At 44.7% G+C, this 20,432-nt stretch overlaps 1 protein-coding gene across 1 annotated transcript; it reads left to right on the top strand.

Annotated features, from left to right (window-relative positions):
- Positions 1-16,896: 16,896 nt before the first annotated feature.
- On the top strand, positions 16,897-19,864 carry LOC133899948 (uncharacterized). Its single transcript, XM_062340996.1, has 4 exons — positions 16,897-17,578; positions 17,649-18,250; positions 18,346-18,531; positions 18,637-19,864. The coding sequence occupies exons 1-4, from the start codon at positions 17,038-17,040 to the stop codon at positions 19,597-19,599; spliced, it is 2,292 nt and encodes a 763-aa protein (XP_062196980.1). The 5' UTR covers positions 16,897-17,037; the 3' UTR covers positions 19,600-19,864.
- Positions 19,865-20,432: the final 568 nt, after the last annotated feature.

Raw genomic sequence — 20,432 nt, 5'->3', positions numbered from 1 at the left:
TGGGAAATGAATGGTGATTTTGTTTAAGTTTTGATATGGCTCAAGTTAAAATTATGGTATGGTAATGATCTTAGGATAGAAGGTTGTTTATGGTTAGATGTAGATGCTTACACTTGAGTCAAAATTTGCTCTTGCATATAAAATTCACTTGACTTTGTGGCCGAGTCCTTGATAATTATCCAAATTGCGTTCTCTTTGGAGTCAGTCTATTTATAAGTGCCTATTATATATTAAGTCTTGCGAGTACCTTCGTACTCACGTTCTTGGTTTGCTTTTCAGGTGAGGAAGGTTTAGTATTTGGCTACTTTACGCCCTCCGATGTTGGCGACATGCATGAGTAGTGCCGTCTACTCGGTTGATGTTATTTTGGAGTAGCGCCTTAGGGAAAATGGTGCTACTCATCTTTTAGCTACTCTAACAATGTTCAGTTTATACTTCCATTGTAAAGTTAATCTATTTGAAGACTTGTAACATAATTTAATTACTCACTCTTTATTATGTATTGTGATAATGTGCTTGTTGTAAAGGCGTGTGTTCCGATCTAGGAGGAAACACATGCGGAGACTACTAGGGTGATATTCTAGTTAATCGTTGTAGTCGTGGTTATGCAAATGACCAACTTGATGATTAATTAGAATATTATCTGGACGGTTCCCCACAGCGTCCCATTTGACTATTTTTCAGGTACTGATATGGGTCCACGCTGACCTTGAGTATTCATTACGGCTGTGAGTGATACGGTAGAAGTGCTTGATGTCCTTGTTCATGGGCACAAACTAAAATGACTACAGACATGCTTCCAAATAGGATCTAATTTCTAAGTATCAAAGCATAAATAACTAGGAATAAGTCTACTTCAACCCACCCAACCAATCTATTGAGGTTCGACTAATTAACCACCCCCCACCTATTAAATCAGGTATTCTACCCCCACTACTACAGAAATTGTCTTATTTGCTAGCTCATCACTGTCGGTTACGTTAGAATCGGCAGTGATATGATTATCACTGCCAGTTCATAAAAATAGTATCACTGTCAGTTCGCCAAAAAAATAGTATCACTGTCGGTTTTAGAATCGGTAGTAGCAGTGAACCAAGAGCTGGATCTAAATTTATATTTCAATCCACTTTGGACATGCAGTTCATGTCCAATCGGCTAGTGAGCCCCAAAAAATCTGTCTCTCATCCCAAGCCCCTCCTTGATCTCATCTCGGTCCCCCCACTCGAGCGTTGCCTCCTCTTGCCCCTATCCCTCTCCTCTCGCATCCCTCACCTCTCGCCCCTTTGCCTACACCCAAGCTTGGTAACAACCAAATTGAGCTCTCCTTCCCTCCACAGTCGAGCCCAAGCAATGAGAAAATCGAGCACCTCTACCCAAAATCGAGCAACACCCAGCGAAGGCCCACCATAGCCCATGCCACCGGCGAGTCTGTGGCCATGGCGGCGGCCTCCTTCCAGATAGGGATGGTGCTACTACTCGGGCTCTACCTCATCGACATTATGCTCCCGTCTGGGTGTGGTGGGGGGCTCGTGTTCGTAGCGGCACCCACTCTAGCCAGCGTCCATGTTCTCTCCTTGGTTGGCGTCGTGCACGCGTAGCATGCCATGACAGATGCCATTGCCAGGCGTCACCTCCACGAGGGCGGCGCCTCTATCATCGCTGATGCGGTAGCTCGCAATGAGATCAAGGTGAGAACTCTGATTCTGTTAGATCAGTTTTGGTGGGAGCGAGCAGGAGTTAAATTTTTCTAGCATATTTGAGGAGTCGCAAATGAAATTCAGCTTAGATAGCAGCCCATCTAATTTTCTGAAATGATGGTCTACCGGGATAGCTCTTCTATGTCTTTCATTTTTCTTTCCAGTTCCTCTGTACCACACGCGAGAATTCAAGATCCATCTATTGGCTTTAGCTTGGTCGCAAACAAGATTCAGCTTAGATCTGGTTTGTCTTTTACACAAGGTCATGTGTTTTTTGAAACTCCAAAGGCTCGGAATGGCTCGCCTGGGTGTGACGGAATGGTGGTGCCTAGGCAGTTGTGGCCGCGGAGCAGCTCCAGTCAACTTTTTCTTTTCTTTTTTCTGAAAATACCATCACTGTCGGTCAGAAAAGCCCAGCAGTGATAGTGACCTAGCTATCATTGCCACTTGTGTACTGCTAGTTCCAAAATCTACAGTGAAATCTAGTTTGGAACCGGAAGTGAACCTATATTTGTAGCAGTGCCCCCCCCTCCCCAACAGTCCAAAACCGTCTAAATAACCAACTGAGGTTGTTTTGCCTACATGGCGCTACATGTGAACAGTGACATGGCGCTATATCATTTCCCTCTCACTTCTTTCTTCTCTTTCCTCTCTCTCTTACATTCGGCGCCACCAATCATCTCCTTTCTCTTTTTTTTTGTGTCCCAACCAAGCAATTCCTCTCACTGGGTGACAAATCCCAATCTTCCCTAAAAAATCGCCATGCTCTACTCACTAGATGCCTAATAATATTTTCCTTTATAAAGCAGTTTGTTTCTTGCCCAAATCCAGCCACCTTGTCGTATCACCACCACCATCGCACTCCTCTTATTAGGGGCAATCACTGCTACAAAAACATCACATATGTGCAGGTCCATCAGTGCCGGTCCAATAGTAACCGGTACTGTTGACGTATCAATGCCGATTCTTAAACTCCCGCGCGTGAACAGATACTGAGGAGTTGAGAATCGGCACTGATAGTTTCTATCAGTGTCGGTTCCATATACTAACTGACACTAATGTGGCCCTACAGTATAAAGCCCACCTTGTCCCCCAAGCACGACCAGAGTCGCCGCAAGCCCACCAGAACAACGTTGTTCGCCACTTTTGCTAACTCTACTGTTGAAGGAATCAAGAGTTGGATGAGTCAAGTGCTCTAAGGTTAATATGATGTTCTATATTTCTTTTTTAGATAGATTTACTTGGTAGATTGCTCTAGGGTTGACGCTTGGTACTTGTTCTACGGTTATGGATTTAGAGATGCAATTGAGATCTAATTTAGGAAAAGTTTGCAACTATGTCATTGTTAGATGTATAGAGATGATCTACATTTAATTGTTAGTTGGATTTAGTTGCTATATTGCTCTAGATTTGAATTTAGATGGTTGTTCTTTGGTGTTGAATTTTGGAATTAGCAAGAGCTCCATTATGATATAAATTAGAGAAAGATCGATATTTCGTCATTGTAGATGATTTAAGGAGTAGATAAATAGTCACATGTAAATATATGTGGGTGCATACATTAAAATATATGGATAATTGTAAATTTATCACTACTAGAACCGTTGTTGCCATTAAAAAATTGCAAAAAAACCACTAGAACAGTCATCTGAGTGGCATCCTTGCAAAGAATAAAAATTAGCGAGATATTTGCAAAATGCCCCTAAAATCTAGCTCCAATTTTTTTATATGTGGTTTGCGTATATTTTCAAAGTCTTGAATTTAAATAATAATCTAGTGGATTTTTTCTGTTCATTAATTAATATAGTCAACTTAACAGAGTCGATAGAATATTGAGTTGTAGGGATGGCACATCCATCCACGGGTCGCAATCGGACGCGGCAGCCTTTGGAAGGCGGGTCTCCCGACTCGGCCTAAGTACCGGAAGGAGATGGGCTCTCAAATAGGGACCAATCAAGATGCGAGATAACTCAATGAATTTATACTAGATTTTCAAATGTTTAATGATTATAAGTTGAATGTGTTTTATTATAATGATTTGCAGATAGACCAGTCATGGATGTACCAGGATCGAGGGCCAGAGTTCTTTGTTGGCGTTGAGGATTTTCTAAGGGTTGCGGCAGTGTACAAGAAGCCAAAAAGGAAGCGTGTCGATCACTATATATGTTGTTCATGTGTCGACTGCAAGAACAAGAAGCAGTTTTCAAACATAGAGCAGGTCCGTGCACACTTGATTCATAGAGGTTTCAAAGCTGGCTACACCCGTTGGACTGAGCACTGTGAACTTGAAGATGTTGGGCGTGAAGGGCAACTAACAGTTGAAGAAGAAGCAACGATATGACAGCTAACGATGACTTCGATACGTCGATATTTGAAGATACTTTTGTCGAGAATGATGGAGGGGACACTTTTGTTGGCAACAATGAGGACGGCTTAGAGCAAATGTTGCGCAATGGGGAGGTGGACTTCACCAGTGAAAGACAACATCAAAAGTTCCAGCGCATAGTAGAGGACTCTAAAACACCAGTTTACCCGAAATATAAAGATGAGCATAGCAAGTTGCATGTGGTGCTGACACTGATGCAAATGAAGGGTAGCAATGGTTGGGCCGATAATGGCTTCAATGAATTGTTAGAATTCCTAAGGGAATTGCTTCCAAGGGGGAACGTGATGCCCGAAAATACGTACCATGCCAAGCAGGTTGTCTACCCGTTGGGATTGGAAGTAGAGAAAATACATGCATGTGAAAACGATTGCATGTTGTTTCGTGGCGAGGATGCAGACTTGGAAGCATGTCGCATTTGCAATGCACTACGGTACAAGCGCAATGTTGATGACATCAAGAGCTATGGTGTGGGGGTGAAGAGAAAGAAAAAAAGACCCCCGTTAAGGTGGTTTGCTATTTCCCTATAATCCCCTGTTTGAAGCGATTGTTTGCAAACAGCGCGAATACCGAGTTGATGCGATAGCACACCGAATAGTGCAAGAAAGATGGAATGCTTAGACACCCTGCTAATGGGATGCAATGGAGAAGGAATTCAGAGATGAAGTGAGGAATATAAGGTTCGGGTTGAGTACGGATGGGATGAATCCTTTTAGCAACACGAGAAGTACTTATAGCACTTGGTCCATGACTCTCCGTATCTACAACCTTCCACCTTGGATGTGCATGAAGCGGAACTACCTTATGATGCCTTTGCTAATTAGTGGGCCAAATCAACCAGGCAACAATATCGATGAGCACCTCAAAGCATTGGTTGAAGCTCTTCTTGTATTGTGGAAAGATGGCGTACGGGTATGGGATGAGTACAGATGTGAGAATTTCACCCTGCAGGCATTGCTATTTGTAACGATCTCAGATTGGCCCACTCTTGGTAACCTATCAGGGCAGACTGTAAAAGGGTACAACGGATGTGTTTAGTGCTTGGAGGAAATAGGGGGGCAGTGGCTGATGAACAATAGAAAAATGATCTTCATCGGTCACCATAGGTTCCTTCGTCCAAATCACCCATACCGCAAGAATAAAAGAGCTTTTGACGGGACAGTGGAGCATTGTCAAGCTTTGAAGATTCGCACTGGAGAACATGTATTTAAGATGGTAAAGACACTTAGAGTTATACTTGGAAAGGGGCTAGGCAGTACAAAAATCCCGGCTGGGCAACATGCTCCTATGTGGAAAAAGTTATCAATATTTTGGTTGCTGCCTTATTGGAAGTACCTTACGGTCCGACACGCAATCGACATCATGCATGTGGAGAAGAATGTTTTTGATAGCTTGATTGGTACCTTATTAGACATATCTGGCAAAATAAAAGATATACTAAATGTATGGTTGGACATGGAAGAAATGAACCTCAAGAAAGACCTATATTACATACAATTAGATAATGGTAAAAATAAACTTCCCCCAGCTTGCTACACTATGAGCAAGGAGGAGAAGATTCGCCTGTGTGGTTGCCTGTGTGATGTCAAAGTTTTGACTGGTAACTCCTCCAACATCAGGAGCTTAGTAAACATGAAAGAGGACTTCATGAAGTCTCATGATTGTCATGTGATGATGATGCAGATGCTTCCAGTTGCAATTAGAGGTATTCTTTCGGATAAGGTCCGAGACCTAATCATAAAGTTATGTTCAACGCAATTTCACATAAGGTCATTGATCCGAACAAACTGGCAAAGCTGCAGGAAGATGTGGTTTATACTATAGGTCAGTTTGAGACTATTTTCCCTTCGATATTTTTTGATACAATGCCCCATCTAATTGTTCACATTGTGGGTGAGATAAAGAGCCTTGGTCCTGTGTTTCTGCATCAGATGTATCCTTTTGAAAGGTTCATGGGGGTTCTGAAGAAATATGTTCATAACCGAGGTCGCCTAAAAGGTTGCATTACCCAACGTGATTGTTATGCCTATATCTAACTATAAGGGAAGGCTAAAGGGGAAAGGGACGATAGGTCACTGTAACACCCAGTTTTAAAGGAACAAAAGCAGGCACAACACATGTATGCCAGAATCAAGTTTCCATACATGTGCTACATCATCAGTGTATCATCACAGAGCCAAAATTACAACATTATATAACTTATTACAAAGGGACCCGAGGGTCTAAAAGAAAACACAGCGGAACTAAAAAGAGGTCTTCAGTGCCAACGGGGCCACCATCTTCCACAGGAGTTGACCGGGGGCACACCAGCCTAGAACAGCAACTCCGGGTCGAAGTCGTCGTCGGCAAAGTTTGCAGCATCAAAGACGACTTCTAAAAAGTGGTAGAATGCAAGAAGAGGGAAAACGGGAGTGAGTACAAAATGTACTCCACAAGTGTAGGGAAAATATGCTATGGGGCTCAAGTCAAGGAAAGGGTAGACACAAGTTAACTGTACTAAGAAACTGTGACCTATGACATCAACATCAGGCATCCTATTTACTAGGTGAAGACTCAACTATAACAAAAAGGAATGACTCATCGGATTCCATCCGATTACCAAGACTCACTAGGTCATTCCATCACTTGGCTACCTGACCAACCATACCAAACCCAGATCCCAACTAATCCTGAAGAAGTCCAAGCTACTCTTGTCCGTGAGCACGGCTGATCGACCAGTTTGTTACTCTACAGAGTTTGCATAGCTTTCCCCACGAGTCATGATTCCCGTGTTGCTTCACACTTCTGGGCTGTGGAGTTGGGGTCTCACTACAAGGCCTTTTCAAAGCTCCTTCTAACCTGCAAGTACCCACTGAGATTTCACCGCTAACAGACGATTACATCGCTATAGAAGCCCCCTCTTGTGCCACTTAACCGTCCAACGGTGTCCACAGAGCCAGAGGGGTTGCTAATTAGTTGGCCAGGCCGTATCTATATAGGCCTTGTGGTTGTGCAGTTTAACTTAGTTACAGGTTTCAAGAACCTGTCCTTAGGACCCCACACAGAAACAAACACAAGCCTGCTATTCAGCACCACCTCAAACCAACCATTCTGTTGGGATCCCTATACCATGTTGCTACAAAATTACCATTCTCCAAATATTGTTGCATAGTTCATTAGTCAATTTTAATATTTCTCTCAACCCTAACTGCACTAGCATATCTAACCATTTCATAACATGATAAAACAATGGAGAGAAGGAATATTTATTGAAAAGTAATAAACCCTAACGTGGGATTTCATATTTAGACAAGCATGCATCGAAGGTAAGACTAAATATAATAAAAATAGGTGCAAGATGCTCAAGAACACTTGCCTTCGACGGAGTGTTGCTCAAAATCCACGAACGCTTGGTCTTGGAGATTTCCGGACAGCTCAGCTCCTACTCGACAAACCAGAAAAGCACACAAAACAAAACTCTAAGGACAGTACACCAAACAGTACTGAAACTAGGTAAAAACCCTATAAAAAGATTCTACACGTCGCTACAAACATTTGGGTGCAAAAATCGCCTAAATCGGAGCTACAAGCAAAAAGTATCGAGCTTTTGAAGTTCCAGGGACTAATCTGCAAATTTTAGTTGAATTCCGAGAATAAAGTGAATTGTTTTTATACTGAAAAAGTGGATTTATGATGTCATAAACATTTTCTGAATTATTTCTCTGAAGAAAAATTCATGGAAAAGGTTCACGGGACCCGTGGACCACGGCCTTATGGCTGGTCCACGGCCCACGGTGGACCGGGGCTAAAAGGGGGGTATGCCCGGTCTAATCCGAGCCGTCAGATTTGGATCGGGTGGCCGAGATCAAACACGGGCAGTAGCGGGCGGTGCGGGACGAGAGAGCTGGCTGCTGACGGTGGCAGACGACCGGGTGCTCGCCAACGCAATGCGAAAAGGCGCCTCCGGCCATCAATCTCGTTGGGATTAGGCGTAAAAGAGGGAAGAGGGGACAGGGGTCATCACCGTGGGCTTGGTGGTGGCGGAGGAGCTCCGGAGATGATCAACGATGCTGAAGAATGGGTGGCGGCCTTCGGTCACGGCGGGGACGGCACCCGGCTATGAATGAGTCTCCAAAAAGCATCGGGAAATGAAGCTCGAGGTCCTACGGAGCCGAAGGGAGGAATACCAAGGTCAAACAAGGTCCGGTCGTGGAGAATTTTGGACGGCGGTGAGCTCTTACCATCGGCAATGGCGGAGACGGCGGCGAGCTCAAATCCATGCGCAAAACAAAGGGAAAATGGGTGTTTCGGGTGGGGAATGACGCAAAGGAGACGATGAGGGGCTTAAATACCCGAGAGAGGGAGAGAAGAGGGTGGATTGGAAGGGATTCGTCCGGCGCCATGATTTGCAATTAAAGCTTCGGTTTCCAAAATAATGAGGGCAATAGAAGGGGGAAACAGCCGGGAATGGGGAAAGGAAGGGAGGGGATAGCGGTGGCGTGGTTTGATTAGTGAGTAAAGGCTTGGGGAGGCGGAATTTGGATGCGGGCGCGTGATTTTGGGGGCGGTTCATCCGGTAGCGAGAGGTGGAAGAGAGGGAGTCGGCTCGGGTCGGGTGGCTCGGGCGAAGCAGCTCGACTCGGGCCGAGCCCACCTAGCGGCAGAAGAAAGCAGGAGGGCGATCGGTGCAAGGGAGCAAGCCGGCTCAACCTAAGAGGCCGGCGCGGGGGAAAAATGGAGTGGAGGAGAAACGAAGAGAGGGGAGGGGGAATGGGTTGGGCCGGAAAGGAAGAATCGGCCCGAAAATCTTTTCCACTTTGAAAATGCCCTTTCTTTTAATTTTAAACCGATTCTCGCAGAGGGTTTTAAACAAGCGCCATCTAGCGAGATTTTGCAAACTTTTTCCACGTATAAAAACCTATTGCAACTAGGACGACATGAATGCATCAACACAAATATAACCTATGGCCAAATTAAATTTAGAGATTAATTTCTCTCTATAGAACAAGATTGCAACTCCTATTTAAATTCTAGTAAAATTTTAAACTATTTAAAATTTTGAAATTTAGGGTGTTACAGTCATACTTCAATCCATATCAAAGATCGTGTTTTATTCACTAAAGCACACTTTGCAGTTTTGCAACAGTCACTTGTAGTGAGCCCGTATGTTAATATGCACGTGAGCATACTACGCTCCACAAATCCAACGAAGTCAGATGATTGGATCGCAAGAGAGCACAGAGATAATTTTAGTAATTGGTTATGTCAACACATGATGGGTAAGGATACCGACGATGCTCTGTTGGAACTACTGGCTAATGGGCCGTCAACTACAATTCGCACATTCCATGCATACGAGATCAATGGCTATACATTTTATATGAGAGCACAAGACAACAAGAGCAGTAATCAAAATAGCAGTGTCTATATTGATGCCTATGACCGCGCTGGCAACAGGGATACCTACTATGGATTCATAGAGGAGATTTGGGAGCTTGAATATGGCAAGTTGATGGTCCCTCTATTTTGGTGCCAATGGGTTAGACTCCCATGGGGAGTCTAGGTCAACAAGTATGGTATGACTACCGTGGATCTCAAACTTGTCGGATATAGAGAACAACCATTCGTGCTTGCTAAGGATGTTGCACAACTCTTCTATGTAAAGGACCCGGACCTAGCTAACAAGAAGGAGCGTCACGTGGTTCTTCAAGAAAAATGAAAGATTGTCGATGTTGAGGATGTTGTCGACGAAGAAGACTGCGACAAATTCGATGACCTGCCTCCTTTTGGATAGAATGTTGAACTTGCTCTCATTGATGACACTGAGGAAACTACCTACATACGCCGCAACCATAACGAAGCATTAATCGTTTAATGAAAGCAGCTTTCATGTATTTGGCTACCTACATACGCCGCAACCATAACGAAGCATTAATCGTTTAATGAAAGCAGTTTTCATGTATTTGGCGACCGTAACAAGGAGTAACTTTTTGGATTTTCAGATCTGAGTGTCGGACCAGACGATCAGGCTTATGTGACACCACACTTTTCTCTTGTTGGAAATCTGAACTATTAAGTTTGTGTATGTTTGATTTGGTTAAAATTCAAATTTAGTGCACATTTCATGCATGCAAGTATTCATTACTTTTTGTATGTACTTTGACACTACAAGTTTCGTGCACCAATTTCACACAAAACCCAATTTCCGTTATATCGTGCACATTTCATGCATGCAAGTATTCATTAATATTACAAATTGAAAATATACAAAATCAACTTTGACATTAATATTAAAAATGTGAATTGGTTAAAATTCAAATTGGATTAAAAGGAGAAAATCAAATGAAGAGCTAAAAATCACAAAGTTGACCAAGAATCTGTGTTAACCTTAATTATCATGTAAAGGGTATGAAAAATTAAGTTTAACATAATTGGTTTCATATTTTTTTTATACGGATATTTCATAATTTCATTACGGAATTAACAAATTAATTCAATACACATTTTATGTATGAAAGTATTTTTATCATGTAGTCAACAGTAATACAAACTCAACAAATTTTGTTTCATATTTTCTCAACTCTAATCATTTTTCAATGAAATTTTCAAGTTTTCAGCCAAATTTAACAATAGAAGAATATTTCAAGGGAAAAAATATTTATCAATGCTGGTTCTAAGTAGTAACTGGGATTGATACTCAACGTATCAGTGCCGGTTAGAAACTAGAACCGGCACTGATACATGGATTAGTGCCGGTTAGAAACTAAAACCGGCACTAATGCTTATGTACATATATATACCAACACTTAGCCTCGTTTGCTCCATTCATCATTTCAGCCTGCTCCTCCTCCCGACGCTCCTCATCTCCACCGCCGTTGCTCCTCCTCGACGGCTGCCTCCTCGTTGACCGCCGCCTCCTCCCTGACCACGCTGCCTCCTCCCCGGCCACCCCGCCGACCCCCGACACCCTGGCCTACCGACCCTCGACGCGCCGCCCCTCCTCCTGACGCGCCGCCGCTCCTCTGTCTTCTTCCTCACGGCAGGCCGCCCCAGCCCCCCTCCTTCCGTGAGCCTCCGCTATCCGATTAGGGTACAATTACTATGAAGATTGCTATGTCCAATTAGGGTATGGTTTCTTGAATATATGTTTGTATGCTCCTGTTAGGGTTACTATGAATATATGTTTGTATTTTGGATGCCATCAAAATATGCTCGATGTAAGAACATATGGCTTCCGTTTTGTGTTGTCACTAAAAGAGCGAATAAGATATTGTAATGTAAGAACATATGACTTCTGTTTTGTGTATGAAGTGGTATATATTCAGCAGGGAGAATATTTTGAGTGCCTATCTGGTCATCTTGTTAGAGTTTTGCCCACATCAAAGTCTACCTAGCCCTCATTTTGAGTGCCCCACAATAGGTTTGCACACAGTAGAATTTTCTGGTAGTGGGGATCTTGACATGAATGAACTTTTCAGGTTTACATGCTTGCCACTGAGTCCATATCATTAGAGGGAAAAAAGGGTATATCTTTTTCCCTTTTTGCAATTAATATCTTTCAAACTTAAACATTTTGCAATGGTGGCAACAGATTGCATTAAAGCTGCTTTCTTGAATCATTTTGATTTTTTACAAATTAAAGCTTTCTTTTGGAAGCACTTGCGCACCACCCATACATACTTGCACGGGCACTTTCTTCTGTCAATCACTGCCTAACATATTGCTGTCAATATTATTAGTGCATGACAGGACCTGGGTGAAATCCTATTTGCTGGGAAAGATGGAATTGGAACAACTAAAACTGTGGGCTGGCAAGGCTTTTCCTTGTTACTAGATTTGCAAAAAGCCTCTAGCTGTTGGCACCTTGAATCAATCGAAAAGCACTAGCTTAGATTTCACTAATATTTTGAGGCAAAGGCTGTTGCTTCATCAAATATTTCTCGTTACTTAGAGCGCCAATTATGTACTGACTCCTGTGAATGAAAAAGTGATGTTTCCCTCGCAAAATAAAAAAGAAAAAGAAAAGGTGCCGATATGGTCTCCAGATTGTAACTTCGATTAACTAAGTTATACCATAGTATGTTTTAACATTTAGTACAACTATAATATTACAAAAGTATTTATTGAGATGTAAATGCATATATCATTTTCACACCCCAATAAAAAAATTTATAGAGAAATTGGTAGGCTAAATATGGAACAATACTAGAAAGTGCAGTTTTCTTTAACCGGCGGGGGTATATTTCTTGACACTTAGGGTGCTAGTGATATTCTCGCTCCTTTAATGAAAAAGTCAACGTCGACACGAGGTAATGAGTAGCTAGCCTTCGTGGCACCATGAGGCCCATCAAGAAGTTGTGTCCTTTTCCTTATATCTACCTAGCTAGCTAGCACGTGTCCATGAGCAAGACAACAACTTACTAACCATCTGCACGTTTTACTTGGTCTTTTCCTAAATGTGAATCGATGCATATATTGTGACCATAATTTTATTACATATCTCATTAATTTTAACTCTAAATCAAGTGCTTCTTGTGTCAAAAAAAAATTATGTAGGAATGACACCTACAAAATCCAACCGCCATGCACAGCCCCATCCCATCCCCCTTTGATACAAGGCCCCTCCTTAGATCCAACTCCAGCTACGATACAGGATGAGCCTGCAAACATGGAGCTGGACCAAATGGGAGGTGGTAGCCCGAGTGTGTACCTAAACATGGATCAGTTTGAGTTGGAGATAGCTGCTGAGGCTACGTAGGGCAGGGCCGAAGATGATGCTCCAGAGGATCAGATCGATCCAGATGCTAATGCTCTGGAGGGTAACGAGATGACAGGAGAAGAGAGGAGTGGACGAGGTCCCAGCAAGATGCCCGAGGGATGTTTCATCATCACGGAGGTCAATTCAATCATGGAGCCCACGAGACCTAAAGTTATTCTAGGGCCGTTCAAAATAGCAATCGGGTGTCTAATGAGGGACCATGTTGCAATCACATATAGAAGTTGGAGAGGTAGACGAGATGACATGTGCATGGTTCCCGATAACATCAAGGATCTTATGTGGGGCAAGTTGGTGGCAAAGTTTGAATACCCTGAAGGATGCAACATGGTCAAAGCGAAGAGTCGTGCCCTATCAACAATGGCTATCGCGTTCAAGAATTTCAAGGGTAAGCTGTGGAGAAATTATTACTTGGTGGGTCGGACACCAAAATGGGATGATTATCCGATGGTGGAACCATTTTGGAACGATTTCGTAGAGTACAGGCGGTCAAAGGAAGCTCAACGACTAAGTGAGGTAAACAAGGCCAACTCCCATCAGAATGTGTACCCCCCCACAGAACTAGCTCATGTGGGTACGTGAGGAAATATGACGAGTGGGTAGAGATGGAAGAACAAGTAATCCGCAGTGGTGCCACACCTCAGAGGGCCAACTGGATTGAATATGCGAAGCACTTTCTGTACGCGAGAGGGGTGACTTTGTCGGCAGATGGCAGCCTAAACATCAAAAGCGACAGAGAACATGAAGTGACACAATGAATTGCAGATGCCCACACCCAGTCATGGCAAGGCTCTTTCAGACCAAAAAGGGAGAAAGACCAAATAACCCTGGCTCTGGGAACCAAGGAGCACCTAGGACGCACCAGAGGCAAGGGTGTGGTGCCTTGGCCCAGAAGTCACCGAAAGTTATAAGAGTCGGAAGAGAAGGAGATAAGAACTGCTGGTTGTAGTACAATAAGAACTTGTACAAGAGCATCAGATGAGAGACGCTAAATCAAAGAAGCACTTCAGCAAGTAAACAGGCATTAGCAAGGCGAAGAAAATGTTGTGAGCCCTGGTGGTCGTCGGAGCAGCTGCGCGTTCGCGGGGTTTGCAGAAGAAGAATTGGCCCATTACCCTGTGAACGACATCACATAAAGCAAAGTGTGCAAGCTTATCGTGCCCACCTTGAACATTACCACCACGGTGGCTATGGGGCAGGTTGACCAATGCATGGAAGAAGCTCTCTTCAACGATCTTCCGATACCGCGGAGATACGCCAAGGTCCACACGGACTCCATGTGAAGGCCGTACCGTAAGATTGACATGGATTACCCCAGAGAGACAAGTTCCAAGAGGCTCGGATCAAATGTGGGTGGCTTAGTTCTGTGGCCCAAGCGCTACATAGTGTTTGAAGATGAGACCGACGAGTCATCTGATGCGGAGTCGGACCCACCACACAGAATTTCTCTGACTCCTCCACGGTCGGCACCACGGTCACAAAGAATAGAGCCAACTCCTCCACAGTTGCCACCACCGCCACCATCACCCAAAATAGAGGCAACTCTTCCCACTCCAAAGTTGCCACCAAGGGAGCCAACTTCTCCCCCTCATAAGTCAGCACCAGTGCCACCAAAAGAGGCAACTCCTCCCCCTCCAAAGTGACAACAGCTGCACAATCTAAGAATTTGAGTTCATCTTAGAAGTCAGCTTCATCCCAGAAGCAAAGGGAACCTAAGAAGGTGGCAGCACCTGAGAAGTTGCCTTTTATGAATAAACACCAAAGGAAACCAGAGTGATAGTGGATGCCAATATCAAGAAATTCTTTCAGAAACGAGAGCCTGAGAAGAAAAAACCAATTTATGTAGAAACACAAAAGTTTTTCTTGAATATGGCCAATCCTGTTGAGCGTAAGTGTAAATCAGACTATGCGCGTATCAAAAGCAAGAAATACTTGAAAAAGTCTTCTATCGAATAGATACGATAAGGACAGAATTTAGAAAGATTTCGTGAAGATGCTAAAATGAAAAAATAGAAATTTCTAGATGAGTCCCTGGCACAAAAAGCAGCAGAGAGATGGAAATTTAAGTTGGGCGAACTCTTGGTCGCGCCAAACGTGTGGAACAAATTGACCTTTCAACTTCAGAAATTCCATGTGTGGTACATGAAGGAGTTGCGGGATGGTAGAGAAATGTTCGAGGCCAGATACAAGAATCGAGATTTCCTCCATGGGGACAGCTCTATTTATATATTATTTGAGGAAATGTATCGACTGTACCAGCAAGATGCCCTCGACGTGTCTATCTTGAGTTTCTTGAACTCTATAAGTGTTGTATATGTATAATTCATAGTACACATTTATGTATCATTGGATTAAATATCTTAACTTATTCCTTATGTAAAATGGAGGTACAAAGATGCAGGACGGAGGGCATCAACCATGTGGGATTCATCGACCCATATCATGTAAACCCAACAATGATGCAATCTGATCCAAAAGGAACCGAGGACTATGCATTGAAGTGTATTCTGGAGCTACAATTGAAGAAATACATACTTTTGCCCTACCACTTTAGATATGTGTTTCCCTCCATGAATGTTCTACTCTTTTTGAGCAGTACATAGTTAGAAATTATGACCAACTAATCTATGGTGACCTATCTACAGTTATCACTGGATCCTCCTTGTCATCCACCTAGAGATCAGCAAGATCGTTGTTTTTGACTCACAGAATAATCCAAAAGAAACCAACCAACCCGTCACTGATTTGCTACAAAGGTAAAACCTGACCATTTCGTTATTGCTCTTGTAATATTTGATTAGATTGAATCTAAATCTACTTACGGTAATAATCACACACATGCAGAGTGTACCTATGATACATCAGGAAAAGTGTCTGACACCAGCCATTCGCGAAAGAATGGATTATTCAACATGACTTTCCTAGTAGGAAGCAGGGCATGGGCAATAATTTATATGGTTTTAATGTAATGGAATTCATGCACGGATTCAACAGAGACTTATCGTAACACGTGGTCGATGCTGAGGTATGCAACATACATCTTGATGACTAATTTTCAGGTCCAACATGTGTTCATAAGGATTGATTTCTTCAATTGTTGAAATTGCAGCTCCTCGCGCTGTCCAGAGATCTACTCATGGCCATTAAAATTATCGCACTTCAAGAACAATTTGTCGAATTCATCAATGACCAAGTCATCAGACCAACCAGCAAGTTCCATGAATTTAGCTCCTTTCTCTCGTTACCTTCATCCAACAAGAAAAAGTAGAGTTCAGAACCTTCGATTAGCAAGAAACCTTAAACTATTTTTTATTTTTTAATAAAACTTCACATGTATGCGGTATACATATACTGTGACGAGACTTGATGTTTTAGAAATGAAATTTATATGTCATTGTGTATATATGCTGTGATAAAACTCGACGTCTCGGAAATTAGTGCGTGTCCATAAATATACCGTATACTATTGCTGGCAATCGCAAAAATTTGAAAATGCCAAGGAATTGGTGGCAACCGCCATATTTGAAAATTGCGGGAAATACATATCAGTGCCGGTTGGTAAAAAAACTAGCACTGATAGTACACATATCAGTGCCGGTTCGATCCACAAACCGGAACTGATAGTGATTTTCAGTACCACTTCTATACCCGACCTATCAATACAGAGTAATTAGTGTCGGATCCAAAACTGATACTGATGAGGTTTTAGAACCGACACTGTTCACCTGTTTTGTAGTAGTGAATCCCTTTTTGCCATTAAAGAGCCCGGCCACATCACCGTCCATGTGTAGGCGCTACGTATGAAAAAACAGTCTCTAAAATCGCCCAAGGGGTTATTTAGACGGTTTTGTATAATTTGGGTTCAAAATACCGGGTTTCATAGGTGGTTGGGAGAGGACAGGATAAGTAGACAAACATGAATAGGCGAGGGTGAAGTAGACTTTATCCTAGATAAATAATTCCTTCTAGGTCTGTCTTCCCTGTAAATTACTTCCATCCTCTTGGTAGCCAATATTATAGTATTCACATGATAGAGGGAGCTAATTAAGAGCCCAAGCATTCAAGATTCGGCTTCACCCAACCGACCGCACCGTTCTATAAATTTGGCATCATATCCGAGCACTTGAACTGAGCACGCAGTTGAAACCATCGTGTTAAGAACTTATTTTTCTACCTATAATTTCCGGTTTTAGTCACCCGGAATGGAAGCTAGCCGTGGCAGCATCGCCTCCTTCGCCACCTACAGGCCGCCGTTACCGGTGGACATCTTCTCATGCCCGGTGTCACCGTCGTCGGGGAAGGATGAGCTGCACCTCACCGACGGTGTCTCCTACAACTACAACGGCCGGCCCATCCCAGCGCAGGCGCTCAAGGCTCTCGTCGCCAAGAAACCCGAGCTGGCCTCTGAGTGCGGCGCCACTGCCGAGGATGTGGAGAAGGGCCACGCCACTGGCCTGGTGTTTGTCTCAGAGCGGGAGAACGGCCTCGAGACCCTGCAAGTGGCTCTGCGCTTCGATGGCAAGGTGAAGGTGCTGAGCCTGGCCGACATCTACGGCCCTGACACCTTTGGCGGCGTGCGCATGGAGGACAGCGGCTGCATCGGTGGGGGCTTTGCTCCCAATGCCGACCTCTCGATCATCTACGTCTCCACCAAGAAGGCAGCGGAGAAGCGCCGCACCCCCTGGACTGTTGTGTACAGAACAAGCCTCAGGACCGGCGAGACTGAGCAACTAACTCCAGAAGGTAGGAAACTGAAATGAATTGAAATGATTTGATCCATATGTACAGACTATAAGCTTGAAAATCACTGCAGGGCAGTATGATCTGAGCCCCGCTGTGTCGCCGTCGGGGAAGAGCGTTGCAGTGGCCAACTTCCGTGGGAACAGATGGTCTGGTGAGATCGAGCACCTCAGGACCGACATTGTCGTGATGAACGTGGACAGGAAGGCGCAGGGTGGTAAGCTGGACCGCAAAAGGCTCGTCCCAGACGGCGGCGGCTGGCCCTCGTGGGGAAGCGACAACGTCATATTCTTCCACCGAGGGATCGACAAGAAAGACCCTGCCAGTGACAAGGTTACCACAACCTGGCGAGTGTTCCGGTACGACTTCAGAACCAACCGCGCTGATCCAGTGACACCGGAGGACTTCAATGCGATGACTCCGTCAGCCATCAGCGAGACTAAGGTGGCCGTGGCCACCATCCGGCAAAGGACCAATCAAATGGCCGGCCAGCGCGAGGAGCCCGAGTACCGCCACATTGAGATCTTCGATTTTGCCGCGCCAAACCAGCAGCCTGTGGCTGTGAAGATTACACAGAACATCTTTCCGAAAGCCGACTACTACAACCCCTTCGTGCTCGACGGCGGCAGCCGCTTAGGGTACCACCGCAGCAGAAGCGACAAGATGCTCCAGCAGGTGCCAACGATTGCAGACCTTACTCTACCTAAACTGGTCGTGTGTTAATTCATGAGTACTAATTAACTATGTTATTGGATTTGAATTGCTTGCAGAATGGGAAAAGCGACGTGCCAAGGAACTTCCACAAGCTGCAGTCCCCGCACAAGGACGTGGGGCTGTTCAGGGTGTCGGGCGTGTTCCCGACCATCTCCAGCGACGGCTCCAAGCTCGCCTTCGTTGACAACGAGTTCAAAGCAGTCTGGCTCGCCGACAAGAAAGGCCTCCGCGTCGTCTGGGAGGTCAGATGAGATCCATTGGCACAATAGCACAAGTGCGACACTTGTTTTGATAACTAACTAGAATCGATCTTGTATTTGATTGGATTTGATTTATGGGATTTGCAGCGGAGGGGAGCAAACAGCATCTTCTCGACAGTATGGAACCAGAACCCCAACAAAGACATACTGTATGTCTGCGTCGGCCCGTCTTTCAGCGCCGACAGCCCACTGGAGATCTACGCTATCTTCAATGTCTCAGGGAGCAGCGGCCGCCCGGAGACGAAGCGCCTCACGGACGGCGGTTTCAACAACGCCTTCCCTTCTAGTAACCCGGAGGGGACGAAGATCGTCTTCCGGTCGACAAGGGATCACACAAAGGACTACTTCAGGTACAAGAACCTTTACATCATGCAGGACGCGCATGCCGGGGAGACGTACGGAGACGGCACCGTGACACGGCTGACGGATGGCGAATATACCGACACCCACTGCCAGTGGTCGCCCAGGGGGGACTGGATCGTCTTCTCCTCCACGCGTGACAAGCCGGGGGGTGACAAGAAGGCTAAGCTGGAAATGGACAACGGTCTTGACCTTGGCCACTTCGCCGTCTACCTGGTGATGGCAGCGGATCCCAAGGTCGTGGTGAGGGTGGTCACGAGCGCGGATCCTGGTCCCGGTGTTAACAGCATCGCTGGGCACGTCAACCACCCGGTGTTCAGCCCGGACGGCAGGAGCATCGCCTTCACCTCCGACCTCGCCGCGGTCTCCGCCGAGCCCATCTCCATGCCCATGTTCCTACACTCGGTCCGTCCCTACGGCGACATCTTCTCTGTCGACATCGACCCAGACGACATCAACAAGAACCAGGATATCAAGAAATTCAACCGCATCACGCACAGCCGCTATGAATACTCAACACCGGCATGGACCCAGTTCGCCACCGACGACCCCAACGCCCAGTGGAAAATGCTGGTGACCACGGACGCTAAGGCCGCCAGCTACAAGCCGGCGTGCCCCTATGCGCACCCTGACGGAGGCGAGAGCTGGCACATGACCGGACACCTCGTCCTCCCAAAGAGGTGCTGCTAGGCTGTGCTACTGCTCCTGCAGGCTCATCCGATCCATCCTCAATTCCTTTTCCTAGAATTTGTTTTCTCTACCGATCGGGTGTTTCATCTAGTGTGATCAGATCTGCTGGAGTATTTCAGACCAATGGTGCGTAGCAAGCTGATCGTAATAAGCGAGCGATCGCTCGTTCCATCCCTGTAGCTACAAGTTCCTTTGATGAGGTTACATTTCCAGTTTTCAGTATTTCACCACAATAAAGATGCCAATGCCACTGCTCTTGCATCCATACACGCGGTTCAGGAACCTCGCTCTGCGGCTGTTCTGTAAAATATCTTTTTCTCTGAAGTAACAGCTCCTAATGTTCGTTTGTTCTGTCATTTAAGTGCTATTCCTATTATGTTTCAGTTGTGCTAGACTCAATGGGACTTGAAAATTCTGCAACCTTTAAGTCAACCGTTGCAAGAGCTCATCTTATTTGTTTCGAAAGGTATATTTGATTGTCGCTAATGTTTTAAAATTTATTGCACGAGCTCATTTAATTTGTTCCCCTAATTTATCAAATTTGTTGCTATTTTTGTCACAGTAGTTCTTCATGTCCTTTGGTTCGCGGGATTTTCACAGGATTTCTGTAGGATTCATGGTACCTCCAGATTGGACATCGTGACATTTGGTTTGTACGAATGGAGGGTAGGAATTTTAGAGGAATACTGTAGGAACCCCATCGAAAACGTAGGTATTCCAAAGGATTAATTCCAAACATCCATTCTGTCTTCTTTCTTCCGTCAGCTCGCATAAGATCGAGGCTAATCCCATCGGCGGCTCATCATTAGCCACTGCAGCAAGAAATAGAAGAA

The sequence above is a fragment of the Phragmites australis genome, chromosome 19 (genome assembly GCF_958298935.1).
Source record: "Phragmites australis chromosome 19, lpPhrAust1.1, whole genome shotgun sequence".
In the NCBI taxonomy this organism is placed as follows: domain Eukaryota; kingdom Viridiplantae; phylum Streptophyta; class Magnoliopsida; order Poales; family Poaceae; genus Phragmites; species Phragmites australis.
This window is presented reverse-complemented; position numbering and strand designations above follow the sequence as displayed.